We start from the raw sequence: 15365 nt of genomic DNA on the forward strand, positions 1-15365 counted from the left end.
ATGAAAATTGGGTAGAAATTATGGCCTCTGCTTACAATTATTTTACATATTTGACCTCATTTTTTTACCAAACATGACGTATCTGGCCAGACCTTAATCTAGATTTCATTAAGAAATGCACTCTGAAAGTGTCATAAAGAATTGGTAGAAATTGTGGCTGTTAGAGTGTTAATTAGCTAAGAAATAAACATAATTGAACATTCATGAGCTTTTTTCACATAGGGTAGATTATGAATACAGCACTGCCACCTTAACATAGAATGGTTTGGTTAACGTTTCTATTTAATGGCCATCGGACCTTTGACCCACAATTCTGACATTGACCTTGAAATAAAAATGACACAATCAAACATTACTATGTACATTGTGTGTTAATAGGAAACTTTTGTGCAGATTTATATTTAATTACGCCTAGCAGTTCAGGACATGAGAATGGAGCAGACACAAACTAAAAATCATTTATGTGCTTGACAAAAACACCATTTAACATGAAACAAGAGACCAACAAGGGCCTATGCTCTACTGGCACGACCATTTTGGTATGTTTAATCCAAAGCATGTACATACTATTATGAAAATAGGAAATAACCTTAACCAACATTCAAAGGAAAGCAATCAGTAAACCATGTTTTATTAGGGGGCAAAGGGAGATAAACACTCGCGATTACAAGCAATTGTTTAGGGACACACTAACAAATGACGGAAACCACGTTATGGCATAAGCTCTTTTGACCTTTGGCCAGTAGAACTAAGAAATAACTCTTAACAAGAAACAATTTAATCAGATTTATTTAAAAAATAATCTGCATACTGTACACTTTTAACATTTTGGACATAAGTTATAATAATGTCGAAACATAAAATATTACAGAACAGTACAAGTAAAAGGTAGTGCAATAACATAGACTTCGTCAAAACAGAAGTATCACTATTTTACTACCAAAATAATTTACCATGAATCAAGATGAGCAGGGTAGAATATATAACATGACATCTGTATAAACATTTAAAATTGCACAAGATATACACAGAATAAACCGCTGAACCATACAGAATTAGACGATAAGAGAGGTTGCGGAACACTTCATGTATGGGCAAGGGTACACGTCATAGGTGGGGACTTCTTTGTTTGCAATATGTTATAATATACTTGGTTGGTATTCAGTATTGCTCTTAATTGGATCTAAGAACGATGTAGCTAATTTGATAACTTGTTATTAATTAATAACTGACCAATAGAGTGAGTGAAGTCAATGATGTATGACCATAAGATCGATTTAAGTCGCTTATTGAATACCACCTCAGGTATACAGAATCATACTAGGTAGAAACTATCGTACAATATCGAAACTTGAAAGTAATTAACTCCATTTATTTGTAGATGTCTGCTGATGCTAACTGTACCCGATTTTCCACTGCCGTTATTAACTAAATCCATCAACCGATGTGAGTAATGTCCATTTCGGTATAATGTAAACAAACACATTTTCTTCCACTCATCTCTCTATTAAAGCAATTTCGGCCTGAAATGGACTTCTGAAAAAATAACAAGAAACGCCGCAATGCGACGAAACCAGGTTTTTAATGATTGACAGAAGAACTTCAGCCTGTGTCTGTTTTTCTATTTTTAGTAACAGTGACCTTGACCCAAGGGACCCCAAATGCAATCCATTGAAAGGTATCCATAAACTCTTCCTTTATACCAAGTTGGGTCAAGATATGTCATCCCTAACTAAAGTTATCCAGTTTCAACTGTTTTTCTATTTTTAGTAACAGTGACCTTGACCTTGACCCTAGGGAGACCAAACGCAATCCCATGAAAGGTACCCATAAACTCTTTCTGTAGACCAAGTTTGGTCAAGATATGTCATCCCTTACTAAAGTTATTTAGTTTCATAGGTGAGTTTGACGCTGCCCGCCCGACTGCCCGAACAACGACGTTCGTCATTCTAACCAGGTTTCACTATGTGAAAACCTGGTTAATAATCAAAAGCCTAATACTATAGAAAAGATGCACGCATTTTTTATATGGGAATTCTGGTCGAAAAGTGTGATCTATACGCAGTGTTTTACAGTATGTGTACATTGTACATATTCAATTGACATGTTCTTCAGCACAAGGAAGCTGAAGTATCAGCAAGCCCAGCAGTATAAGTTCTTAGTGAAATTTCACAAGACTTTAAAACCAAACTGCAATTTTTACATGTATGTGTATCTACACATACAAGTTAGAAACATCTTGTTTCGCAACCTCCCTTATATTTAAATGCGTGTAACTTTATTCACAACCAAGAACATAACATATATTCATTAAATCACATGAATTTTAGTTCAAAGTTAGTTTTGTTGCAAAAAATTATTAATGACATGTGAAACGATTCGGTTAAACTCTGAGACAATAAATCAAAAACAGTATTATATTAGCTTAATTCATTTGAAGTTCAACTGATAAATGAGGTCCTGTGATAAAAATAATGATAATTATAGGATATAATTCAAGTATAATTAATAGCAAATGAAAGGGAGCAACTGAGGGCCCTATATATTCACTAACATTTCGAGTTGAGACTAAGATCAGACTCAGAAAAATCAAAATCTTAATTTTGCTGTCAAAATTGTATTACAGGGGCAAAGATGGAAAAAATACTGCAAAATCTCTCAACACAAATAATCTATTCTACAATCAGGCACAAATCTTTTGTCAAAATTAGTTACATAATTATTTTGAAAATTTCAGTTTTTTGAGCCCGGGCCTGAAACTTGTACTCAAGACAAGCCTAAGAACCACAGGAATAGGAAGTAAATTCAATCTGTTATTCAATTTGTTATACATGTAGGTATCATTACCAGCTTAGATTAATATCATAAATTAGGTAGGTAAATCATTAAGTGTAACACAACGGCCAAAAATATGAATGAACTAATAGTCATGTGCCCCAATAACCAAAATAGAGTACACGGAATACTTGGCTCTGATGTGCCTGTTTGAAGCGATGAAATGTAAGATATAATTATATATATATATATCTATATATATATATATATATATATGTAAAGACTGCCAAGAGCACTCCTTAAACTGAACTTTATTGGTCCCATACTTAAAATGAACAGACAAAATAGATAATGGTCTTGCCATTATCTAGATCAATAACAATTATTGCAATGGATCAACAATCAATCAATAATCATTAACACCACATAACAAATAGGACTATTTTTTATAGTAATACCTGGGCAAGGTAAATAAACATATTCATTTTGTCGTCTGCAAAATTACTTAACTCTGTTTTTTTCTGAAATAATATAATAACTCATTATCTAATTTTCTTCACATTTAAGTAAATACAAGACCACTGAATCATTGAAAGCTGTCTGACAGGGAATAAATGACTATCAAAAACACAGTATCACTCAATTAAATGAAAGAAATGAATTTTCTATTAGCTGTTTTAAAATCATGTATAAAAGATATTATAAAATTATAAAAACATAAATGACACAAAAAAGGAGAACATAAACTCAAGATGAAGTCACATGGTTGTTTTGGTGTTCAATTCTAACCAATTTGGTCCCCCTATTTTTGTTCTGCTTTGCAATGTACAATCAACGAAACACTTAACAGGAAATATCCTTGCAATTACCTTATATGTAGAGGTATTAGTTTATTAAGTAGTTTCCACGTAAATAAGTAGCCTAAGGGAAAGGAGCACAGCGAAATGACCATGGTTTCTTATTCTTGAAGAAATCACTGAATAAATTCTTACTGACTTAGAATTAGCCTCTTTGAAATTGTATCAGATTTCAAATCCCCCCCACCCCCTCGCAGTTATAGTCATTTCCTTAATCATGAAGAGTCTTTACAGCAATAAGAAATGACTCTTCACATATAAGAAACTAAACATTTTAAAAATCTGGCGGCAAACACTAAATCTGATGAAACTTTGAGTACACATTTTTTAAAGCATGCGCTGCCTAAGATGTGGTTACTTTGTTATGCCCCAATGAAATTCCTTTTTTAATAAACTTATTTTAAACCTGTTGATTACATTTCTTCGTTGGAAAATAAATTACATATGGATATATCTGTTCACAGCTCCTCAAATGTTAAAGTCAGTGAATAAAAAAAATACAGCTTATCAATGAAGCTGCCCTAATTTCTTGTAACATCTGGGTAACTTCCCTCAAAGTATGCTGTAATAATGCTATATGGTTTATAACTTTTCAGATTCGAAAATCCTGTCCATTGGAAGCAAACAACACAGTATTTCCAAAATATATCAAGAGTATTATGTACAATCAATTAATCTTGTAAATGACATTAAACATACAATAAATAACATAAATAAATCACAAAACATATGCATAAATTGACACAATCTCTATAATACATAGTATTAACTAAACTCTCTGCTTAAAAATCCTATCAGCAGTATTCTGCAGTCTTCTGTTCTTTACATGTATTTGAACAACAAACATAATGAAATATCAATGAGGTCAAAATGGGAATGCTTTCCCCGTTGGACTGTGCACAAGTGTTGCATGGCTAATTATTTTCAAATTACACACCGCTAAGGAGTTTAATGGAGCCCTGATATAACCCCTTTGCCCATTCTTATTTCACTTGCTGTTTGGAACAATACAGAGTTTTACTGTATATTAAAAAATAAGCAGCAGAAAAACACACGGCAAACTGGGTTAAGACTCTTATTACCAATTAATCTACATAAGGAAAAAACAAACAAGGGGCCCACGATGACCTATGCTCTACTGGCATGACATTTTTGGTATTTTTTAATCCAAAGCATGTACGAACTAGTAAAAGGTGATATACTGAACCCAAAGGGTACACTCCTACACACAGGGTACAGAAGGTAGAAAATTCATCTCTCTATGAGCTTATCAAATAATGCTCACACTGAGCCAATTTCTGACCACTGTGTGCAAGAGTGGGTAGCAATCAGTGAACCATATGTTTTCCTGCTTATTTGTAACAAAGGGCAAAGGGAGAGTAACAAGTAGTTACAATAAATACAAGACTCTCTGTACAAGTTGTCTCCCTTATACTATATTTTTGAAAGGGCTACACCTCTTCTAGGGCCATAATCTAGTCATGCATGGGCAGATCTGGCTGGTTTTCAAAAGGAACCAACCGATCATGGCGCTCATTTAACTACTGTATAAATAGAACGAGATAAAATCAGACCTGAAGACCTTATCGCAGCAAACACACATGAATGACAGACACCACGCTATCACATAAGCTCCAAAGGCCTATGGCCAGTAGAGCTAAACACTGAACAATTCATTCAAAGGCCATTAATATGATCTGTTGTACGCGCACAGAAATTTGAATCATTCTTATAAGAGAGTAACTGTTTAATCTACAATAACATTTGGTATCTTTCCCCACCCACTTCTCCAACTCATGCTTGTAGGCATTCCACTATGACATTAAACTACTACGGTAGTTTATGACTACCTGTACTATATAATATACATGTATTGTTTTTCTTTGGTTCAGCCTCATATTGTCATAAACACTTTCACCAAGCAGTCTCTAATTCTCAATAGTGTTCTCTGCTTCATAAATGTCTCGGTAAAACCCTGTTCATTCCAGAAGGAGTCCTTGCTCTTCAATGTTTATTGCAACAGGATCTAGCCACAACATCAGCCCTATTCAGTGCTAACATCAAAATCTTGTTTTACTCAGCACTGTACTGAATTTGATGTTTCATGCACCAAAGTTTCCAGTACATCTGATGCATCCACCTTTCAACTTCGGTTTCCAGTCTTGCCATTATTCAGCCTTTCAATTATTTTCTATAACGCAGCAAAATCTTGCTTCGTCATTATATTTATTTGCTGATGTTAGCCTTAATAAAACATTTCATTTGAGTAATAACTCAGTTAAAAATCTGTTTCAGATAAAGACCAATCACGTAATATTGTAATAAAAAACACATACACAATATCTTAAATTTCAAACAAAATTCGGATCATGCTTGCTTCATCTCAGGCTTATAATCCCAGCAGTGTTTCAGAATAATGGAACAAACCCAAATAAGTTCATCTAACAATCCCTCAAACGTCAATCCCTGGTAACATTAATCGTTCAGTAACAATACCTTATTCTTCAATACATTAACCATAAATATGGACCCCAAATTAGGGATTTCCCTGATGCAGAAAAAACTGAGTCCCTGACTCAATGTTTAAGCAAGGGACTATATTTTTGATGTACCTCAGCTGAAAATCCTATCAATTTTGTTATAGCAATTCAATTTTTTGTAACAATCTCCACACACAGTTAAAACCTGGCCACCACCAACACAGAGGCCACTCTAGATCTCTTGATGGTTGCCTTACATGGCAACACAGGAGCACACACAAACCAAAAATCATAAGCGTTTTCAACCTACAAACAACATCCACATTGCCATTATCACATTTAGTGCCAACAAAACTGTCCCGAACAGAACACTGAGCGAGAAGATTGCGTCTCGAACTTCTTTATCCGGTATGGTCGATCGTAACGTAAGTTCTATGAATCCTTGGCAGATGAATTGGCCGTCTAGGGCGTAACACGGGACAACATTTAGAATGACTAACGCCCCTGACAATGATATCAGGTATCTGTATTACCAGTTAAGGAAACAACTGTTCTTCAGTTTATTTAGTTTATAGTAATTACTGTTAGTTTGATTGTGACGAAAGCTGACAGCTTCCAGTTCATTTCTGGGCAGAAACCAGTACTCATACGCCATTGAGAGGCAATCAGAAGGTTACCCTAGCAGGGAACCCACAACCACTTTGGTGAGAGGCGGACATCTATACCATTAAACCACTCTCACCCTCGTGTTCTTTTCCATTTCAAAGGCAATAAATGCAAATATTTTTTCAAGCAATTTAATGTTAATATACCTAATTATATGTAATTTACACAGCATTACTATATGACAATCATTTAGCGTATAATAATAAGTATTTTACACATTGCACAAATGTAAGCGAAGGGAACAATAGCAATCGCAGAAATAAGACTCAAAATCATCTTGTTTATAGAATTCAATTTAATACTTTAAAATTACTTTGTACCACAAAATCTACAGACTTTGATCTGAGGGGTTTTATGAGACCTAGGAAAAGAAGCCCTTCCTTTCAGGGTGAAAAATTATTGGCTTGAAATACAATTTGGGGTCCAAAACTCCAAAAGGAAACAGAATGATTTAAAAGACATTCTCAGAGAGGCCGCCAATTAATTGCATTGCTTCATAACATTTTTTACTCCCTGTTGCATAGTACATGCTTTATAAAGGATACTTGCAGAATGTGTCAATAGCATATGGCAGATTGACCGGAATCAAGGCACTGTATGGAATGTAGTTGCTGAGTATCACTGAAAAAGTACACACATTTTCAATAAATATTCTTGGCATCTTAACATAGGAATACAAAAGGTCATTTTGCAGTTTCTACATTTTAACAAAATCTTATCTAAATAACTCAAAAAAGAAAACTACTATTGACAACACTTACTCTGGCCTGGAGTTTAGACATTACTAAATTTATCATACAATTTTCCATTTCAATTTTAATCATACCAAATATTAAAATCATTTCAAATTAAACACAAATTTTTACTTCCAAAACATTGCCACTTGAAAACATCTTATGTTAAATTTGTTTGCATACAGTGTATAAGTTGAGTGCTCTAACCAGGATTTAAAAATGGCAGGGTGATAGGTCAGAAAGGGCACATTGAATGAGCCTTAATGGGGCACTGAATTGCAAGGGCCAATGTTCAATTCATTTTGTGTATGTGTTGAAACAACTTTCAATGCTTATAGTTTGTAATGAATACCTTATCTGTAATCTTTACTTTAGTGTCAAAATTATGTATATTTTTATTTTTTATTTATTTGATAATTTCTAAAAAAAGAGAGAAGACAATGTGTCCAATAAATATCAAATATAGTTCAAAACTGTGAGATGAACCAGGTTGTATACAATAATCATCTTTTAAAGTGGCTCTGTCAAACAAAAGGTCACAGACAGGCCTAGTAACAAGGCCGCAGGGGGCGGAAAATAACAGCCGGGCTCTCCCTCCTGCTACAAAGGCCTAGCTGTAGCAAGTGCTGTTATTCCACAAGATAATGATAAGTATTATTTAACTTCTCTAAATCCCTTCAATATAGCATATGAGGCAATATTGACCAGGTATAATAAATTTCCTTCTAGCCAGAATGTTACCAAACTTAATCACGATATTCACCAGAATAATGCAGATCTAACGGATGCCCAAGAAACAACAACGGAGGTTTGTGCCCATGTATAACGCGTAATAGCTTTGTCTGGTTATCCACCGAGGGGTAGACGCATGACATTTCCATGTTTGGGGCGTAGCAGTCGCTTTGGAACTTGCAAATTGGACGATCTGTAGTGGCTCGTGCTGGCAAACATGCATATACCTGTAAATAAATAAATACAAATTTATGCAAATAATTTAAATGAGCTTTACATGGGGATTCTTAAACTTGTGATACATTTGTGTATTGTTTCCATAAACATGTGGGCAAAGTTCCATGTTGATATGATTCTTAGCTATGGCCAAATTTTCGCCTGACTACCGGTATGACACCAGCAATGACAAAAAGAATATGACACAAATTATCAATACATCAAGTTAAGGTTAGATAAAGAGGAGATCACTAAAAAAATATGCAGACAGGATTATGGTTTTTATACACTTAACTTCCTCTCATTGCTATCTGGCTGTGTTTCAAGCTTCATTTCAATCCCTTAAGCACTTTCCAAGATATAACAAGGACAAACTCCTATTATGGAAAAATATCAGGTTAAGGGGAAATAAGAAGAAATAAGTTTGCCAGAGTAATGGTTCTTGTACACTGCACTTTCTCTCATCACAATTTATCTATATTTCAAGTTTCATTTAAATCCCTTTAAGACTTTCCAAGCTATGGCCTGGGAAAGCACCAATTTTGAAAATATGGTAAAGGGGAGATAACTTGCATAACTTGGGGTGAATATGCATGATAGGATAACGGTTCTTGTGCAGTGCAATTCTTCTTCTTGCCAGCTACCTATACAAAGTTTTGAAGCTGTTTCTGGATAAGAGTTTCAAAGATGGACAGATGGACAAAGCAGCGACTATTAGGCCTCTCCCTATCAAGAAGCATAAAAACATGACTGAGCAAACGCCAACACTCGTATGTTTTGTTGCCGGTGTATTTTCAGTGGAAGAATGACACAATTTGAGAATAATTGTGGGCAGAGTTATGGGCCTTCCTGTACATAAAAATGTGTCATTGGCAACATTTGCACCAAGTCAGGGCTTGAAAACTTGAAGAAATCTTAATTGCTCTGGACAACCCCCCACCCCCATCCCCAAATATCTAAATTCACCAATGAGTCATGTTCAATTTGTTTGCACTACTACCTGCCAATGTTGGTGACACCAAAACTATGATATTAACCTCAACCTTTTTTCCTTTACAAAGCATACAAGCTTATATTAAAATGAATATTGAAAGGATTTCTTACATTATTTGGGATCTTCTTGGTATGGTACATAAAACAAAGGTGCGTGCTGCTTGTCTCGTTACAACAGTCAATGTAAGCTGACTTCTTGTCTGAAAATAAATAATATCTTTATCATATTGTTGTATCTTCGTTTCCTGTTTTTTTAAGCAATTTTGTTTATTTCTAGAGAAAACTGGAATTTCAAATGTGAGTCAAAATGAAGAATTTTTCCCGATCAAAAATTAAAGAAGTGGAAAGCAAGTGTGCTAACAACTATGTTCACCAGACAACCTTTAAACAAACAAGAGTGCCAAGCAGAGAATAACAATGCCAGTCTGTTGTTTTTCAGTCAAAAAAGGGGCATAACAAGCGATTTATTTTGTGGTCTGTTTAATTGCGTCTGTTGGACTGACATATTTCAAAACAACAGGTCCCAAGCAAAAAACTGAGAATCCAAGGCATAGTTTTAGGATAAAAACAATGAGTTTAGGATGCGGAATGGGCAAAAAGATGAATCACTGCACTGTACCTCAAGTCATTTAAGGCAAAGTAATGGGCCTTGCTGTGCAAGTGATTTTATATCTGTTTATTTGTGACCCAAGTTCCATATGCCTTGATATAACTTACTGTTTACTTTTAATTATGGCATCACCACAGTTTTGCAAGCCAAGAGAAACATCAAGGCTTCAAAAATAGACAAGAAAAAGGTGCATAATTGAGCAATTAATTAAAACCAGAAATGTGGGGCTTGCTATACATGTGTGCATTATTTCTTGCTACAGGAGTACTAATTTTAAATACTTTGAACAGTTTAGGACAATCATTTTGCAAAAGCAGACAGTTGTTTGTTGTCACCCCTGAACTTCTTTTTCGTCGAAACAGATAACCTATTAAATACTACTAATTTTCTATACCTGTATCTAGTTTCTTTTTACTTGACGTATCCAACTCAGATATCATGGAAACAGGAAGACAGTTTCCCAGGGATGGTTCCCGTATGCTCATGGTAAGGCAATAATTCCAATCTTTTACGCTGGTAACTGGACACCCTCCCACGCTCGTGACTGGGTCCCGGATAGCTAGGCCTCGGGGACCGGAGACTGCTGTATTCTGAAAACACAAGGATTAAATATCAAATAGCTTTTTAGGGACCCACAAATAGTGTTAGATATTTGAGATATGAAAAAAAAAATTGGATCAGAGATGCAGTATGACCTTGTATAAAGAAGGCAATTATTGTGCCATTTTTATATTGGTTAGGTATTAACAATCTGCATATTTTGGGACCGATGCAAAATATTGTTAAATTTGTTGAGGAAAATTATTCAAGATCCATCATCATAACAGCCATAAATTAAAAACATAAATCTTATCATCATAAATAAATACACAAATTCTATTTACTTATAAATGATTATTTTTTAAGTGTTTTTCACTGACAGGAAAATATAAAATAAATTATATTTAAAATAAATTCTTATTAAAATTGAAGCGGGATACTGACTGATGATATTGAACTGCAGTTTGATTTTCATCTGCCAATATAAGTTATCTGCTTGTCTGAGCAGGCAAGGCATTCTTAGCCATAAGAACATGATTTGATGGACTTTATAGAGGACGCAGTTACCATACCAATGTTTCATTTCTTAATTTTAACCTAGGCCCTCCAGTTTCAGAAAAGACTTTTAACATATAGGTAATACTTCATTGTCTTGCCTTTTCCTTCATAGAGAAGTGGCCACATCAGCCAGCCTTAAAATCCCCTTGTTACATGTTTATTATAAATTTGAGAGCAAAAAGGCGTATCAATTAGAATATGAATAAAGGACTTAAAAAGCATATCTACAAAGGAAAGGATTAAGATAGGGCAATATATGCTAGGATCAACAGATTTAAAACATTGTAAGAAATTGCTCTTGAGAAGTTCTATTACTCTTCAAGCGATTTTCAAAGTTGACAAGATGCAAGTATAAAACAAACCTCTGACACTTGTGTAATCACAACCCCATATCCAGTTGAGTAAAATGGCATTAAAAACCATGGATACATGAACAGCACAAGGATTCCAATCAGGACAATGATGAAGTTATGCCAAACACCTGCACAGTAGATACGCAGTTGTCTCATCGGGGAAATGATCTGTAGGTGTTCAGAAGAGAGGTCCACGTATGCACCCGGGTATATGAGCATCAGGAAAAGACCAAATCCATTTACCCGTACTTGTTCTCTGAATAAATATCCCAAAAAACAGTTATAAAGGGTAACATGCAGTACTTGGATATATATTATAATTATGTAAGTTTATCAATATATTTTAGCCTGATTGCGAAAGCGTATATGAATCATTCTGGGTAAAAACTGGTACTAGTGTCTTTTTCAGCTCAAGAGAACTCCCCTGATAGGGATAAAACCCATGTCTTCTTGGGCTAATAAGATGGACACCTTTACCACTAGACCACTATCACCAATATGTATTCATGTTGAACACTTAAAATAATGTTGTTTATACATTTATGATTAAATCAGAAGTGTTTTCAAAAATATCAAATAATAATTGTAACCAAATTTGATTAGCTAACCACTGCTGGCACAGGTTATTTTGCAATAAGATTATCAATACCTGATGGCTGCTATTGCATGTCCAAATTCATGCAAGATTCCACAGACCAACAGTGTAAGCATATAGTAAGAAATCTGACTGGCTGGCAGATTCACTCCAGGCATCTGAAAAATTAAGTAACATTTGGAATCAACAAATTTTACTTGACACACTCCGGCCCTTTTATATGGATTGTGGGAACAAGAATTTGCATATATATATTATTTTTGGAAAAATCTTTGCTTTAATCATTGAATTTGGAATAAAATTTCCATGGAAAACTTTTAAAATAAGGAAATCTTGATCAAAAGAAATTTATTTAAAGAAAATTGTCTGTGTATTTCACCATCCTAGCAGCATGTACAGAAAAATAAGAATTTGCAACTCCATGCATGATGGTCAATTGTTTAGATCACAAACTTATTGAAGTTATTATTTACAAGAAAAAAAGGTATTGCACTTTTTAAGTGGACATTATTTTGAAAAATGAATGAAACAGATATTAACTCAATTTCTATACTAAACTCTCGGAACTTGATACTTTTTATTCTTTAAACTTACAATGGGTGTGAGAACTTGATTCTCTACTGTTTCCCTGGTCAAGGTGTTGAAAACCATTAATGTGAGCAACATCACCGACAGCAGCATGGCAACCAGCCCAAAGAACACGCCAAACGTAAACCAGGTTCGCAGAAAATTTGGTCTCCATTGTGCCAGGCGTAAAAAGGTTCTGTTCAGGGATGTTGAGTACCATCTAAATTGACATACTGAGACAGAGAAACCGGTCTTATCAAGAAATGTCATGTATCGCCTTGCTGACCATGGCTGCGTCTGAAAAGAAATCATCTGATTAGCATTTAAGCCTAGTCTTGTTTTATAAAGGACAAAAGAAGAGGGACAGGGTTTATAAGGATTTTTACTTTTTAACAGGTTGTGAAAAAATATTATTTTAACAGAAAATGTTAAAAATCTATTTATTGGACGTAAAATCAGGTTTCAACAGCCCATTATGTATATATTCTATAAGTTCATCAAAACATTAATATTTAAAGATATTTTTTATTAATTATCTTAATAATTTAATTCTATGAAGGCACATGCTGGTCCCCATAAGGGCAACAGGGAGACCCCTACCAAAAAGGGACTCTTTAGATATTAAAACCCTTATCTTGCATTTATCAATTTATGCCTTCATTTATTTTTTTATTTTTATCAAAACTGGGTTGTTTTTTTGTTCGGCTTAAGGCAACTAAAATACAAACCCCTCTATTGCATGCACATTTATAGACCATGCATTCTTTCCATAAACAGATCAAATAACCACTCCAATTATTCAATATAATTAATTTACACTTTGAATGTACAATGAAGCATTCATATGACCGTCTCCGTGGCCTAAGGTTAAAGGTCTAGTTTAAGCCAACTATAAGTGACTCCCACCACCCCCAAATCTGTTTACAGTACACAACCTCTGTGTATTGATCTCTACTTGCCTTGATCCCTCTTATCAGAGATCTGATCTGAGTTATCATGCTGTGAAGTTTTGAAGGTTTTATTAAAGAAATGGACCCTTAATGGCCCAGACCCAATAAACAAATACACAGGAAATTGGCCCCTACTGTGACACCAGTGTAATTAGCAAGAGATGCACAGCAGGGGATTATCATGCCAAACATTCCTTAATCCTTCTATAAGTGACCCCCCCCCCCTCCAAAACCATGTATTGTACACAACCTCTGTGTATTAATCTTAATCCAATTGCCTAATTGTCTTATCAGATCTCTGATCTGAATATCCTGCTGTGCAGTTTTGGAGGGTTTATTATAGAAATGGACCCTAAATGGCCCTGAGCCAATAAACAGGAAATTGGCCCCTACTGTGACATCAGCAGCCTGCATCAGTGCAATTAGCAGGAAATGCATAGCAGGGGATTGTCATGCCAAACATTCCTTAAACGCCTTTAAGGCGTCCGCCTATGGAGCAGGAGGTCATGGGTTCCATCCCTGGTCACGTCACACCGAAAGCTGTTAAAAGTTGGTACAAGTAGCTTTCTTGTCTGCCGCTCAGCAATTTAAGATGCACTCTCACAGATTAACCATTTTTACAACTTTTTTATGTTTTGTCTTTGAAAGAGCAAATTTTTTCGTAAATATCTGCAAATCAATGATAAGCTTGCTGACAAAAAATCAGATCGTAGATTTACATATTTCTGTTCGAAAATTAATGTTTTATGACCTAAACCGTTACTAACCGTTTAAGAAACATGCATACAACATCAATTTTTGAACATCAATATAAAAATCTGTGATCATTTTTTTTGTCAGCAGTCTTATTTAACTGGTTTCCATGGATTTTCGCAAAAAATGGATCGTTCCAAGACAAAAAAAGTTGTCAAAACGTTCAATCTGTGAAAGTGCAGCTTTAAAGGGTAGTGCTTGGAAAAGTGGTGTACTCAGTACTGGTTTAACCCAGAAAAGTTGTACCCCGTGTGTCTGTGCTTTACACCGAGCACTTCATATAACCAAGCTGTCTCTTCGAAAAGAGCTAGGGTATCGCACCCAGACTTCCTTGTATCCACTGTCACTTCCGTGTGCTGTCCCTTCAGTAAAAACAAGGGACCCCGTTGGAAGAAAGTGCTTGCATTTTCACAGGTTATTCTTGACCACTTGTCATTCTAAAATGCTGTCCATGCTCTTTTTTAATGATGGTTAGCCTGGACCACGCTAACCATCATTAAAAAAAAAAGCCTGGACGGCATTTTAGAATAACTACCTTGACCACAAAATCTAAAGAATATTTACAAATGCAATTTTTTAATTGTTTACTTTTTTTAATTAAATTGCTCTTATTTTACCTTCAGAAAAGCATCCAAAAGGTAGAGGCTGGACCAGCAGCCTAATATGAGCGCAATCCACGACGTCTGCAACATATCTTAAGCTGTCAATACAATGCCAAATTGTAAATTCTGTCATTACTCAGCCCCATCTGATTTTCCTTTGGTAGCACATGGCCAAAAATAAACATGAATAATTTGACATTTTCGGTCTGACATACTTTCTGCAAGTTCTTCAAAAATAAAAACTTGTTAAGGATCGGAAATAGAATGAAGTTGCATCAGATCCACGTATTTAAAGAGACATTAGGCTCGGTTTACATCATTTTGTTTGGATTAATCGAATATTCAACACGGAAATGAAAGTACAATAAGTAGGTCAACTACAGC

The 15365-nt window shown here is 34.9% G+C and overlaps 1 protein-coding gene across 1 annotated transcript; it reads right to left on the minus strand.

Moving 5' to 3' along the window:
• Window positions 1-773: 773 nt before the first annotated feature.
• LOC128237506 (membrane-bound transcription factor site-2 protease-like) lies at window positions 774-15354 on the minus strand. The gene is made up of 9 exons (XM_052953089.1): window positions 14997-15354; window positions 12704-12973; window positions 12164-12267; window positions 11524-11770; window positions 10458-10653; window positions 9565-9653; window positions 8276-8471; window positions 7324-7399; window positions 774-6636 (listed from the first exon to the last, which is right to left on the minus strand). The coding sequence occupies exons 1-9, from the start codon at window positions 15069-15071 to the stop codon at window positions 6414-6416; spliced, it is 1476 nt and encodes a 491-aa protein (XP_052809049.1). The 5' UTR covers window positions 15072-15354; the 3' UTR covers window positions 774-6413.
• Between the last annotated feature and the right edge of the window lie 11 nt (window positions 15355-15365).

This window comes from Mya arenaria, chromosome 6 (assembly GCF_026914265.1).
Source record: "Mya arenaria isolate MELC-2E11 chromosome 6, ASM2691426v1".
NCBI lineage: Eukaryota > Metazoa > Mollusca > Bivalvia > Myida > Myidae > Mya > Mya arenaria.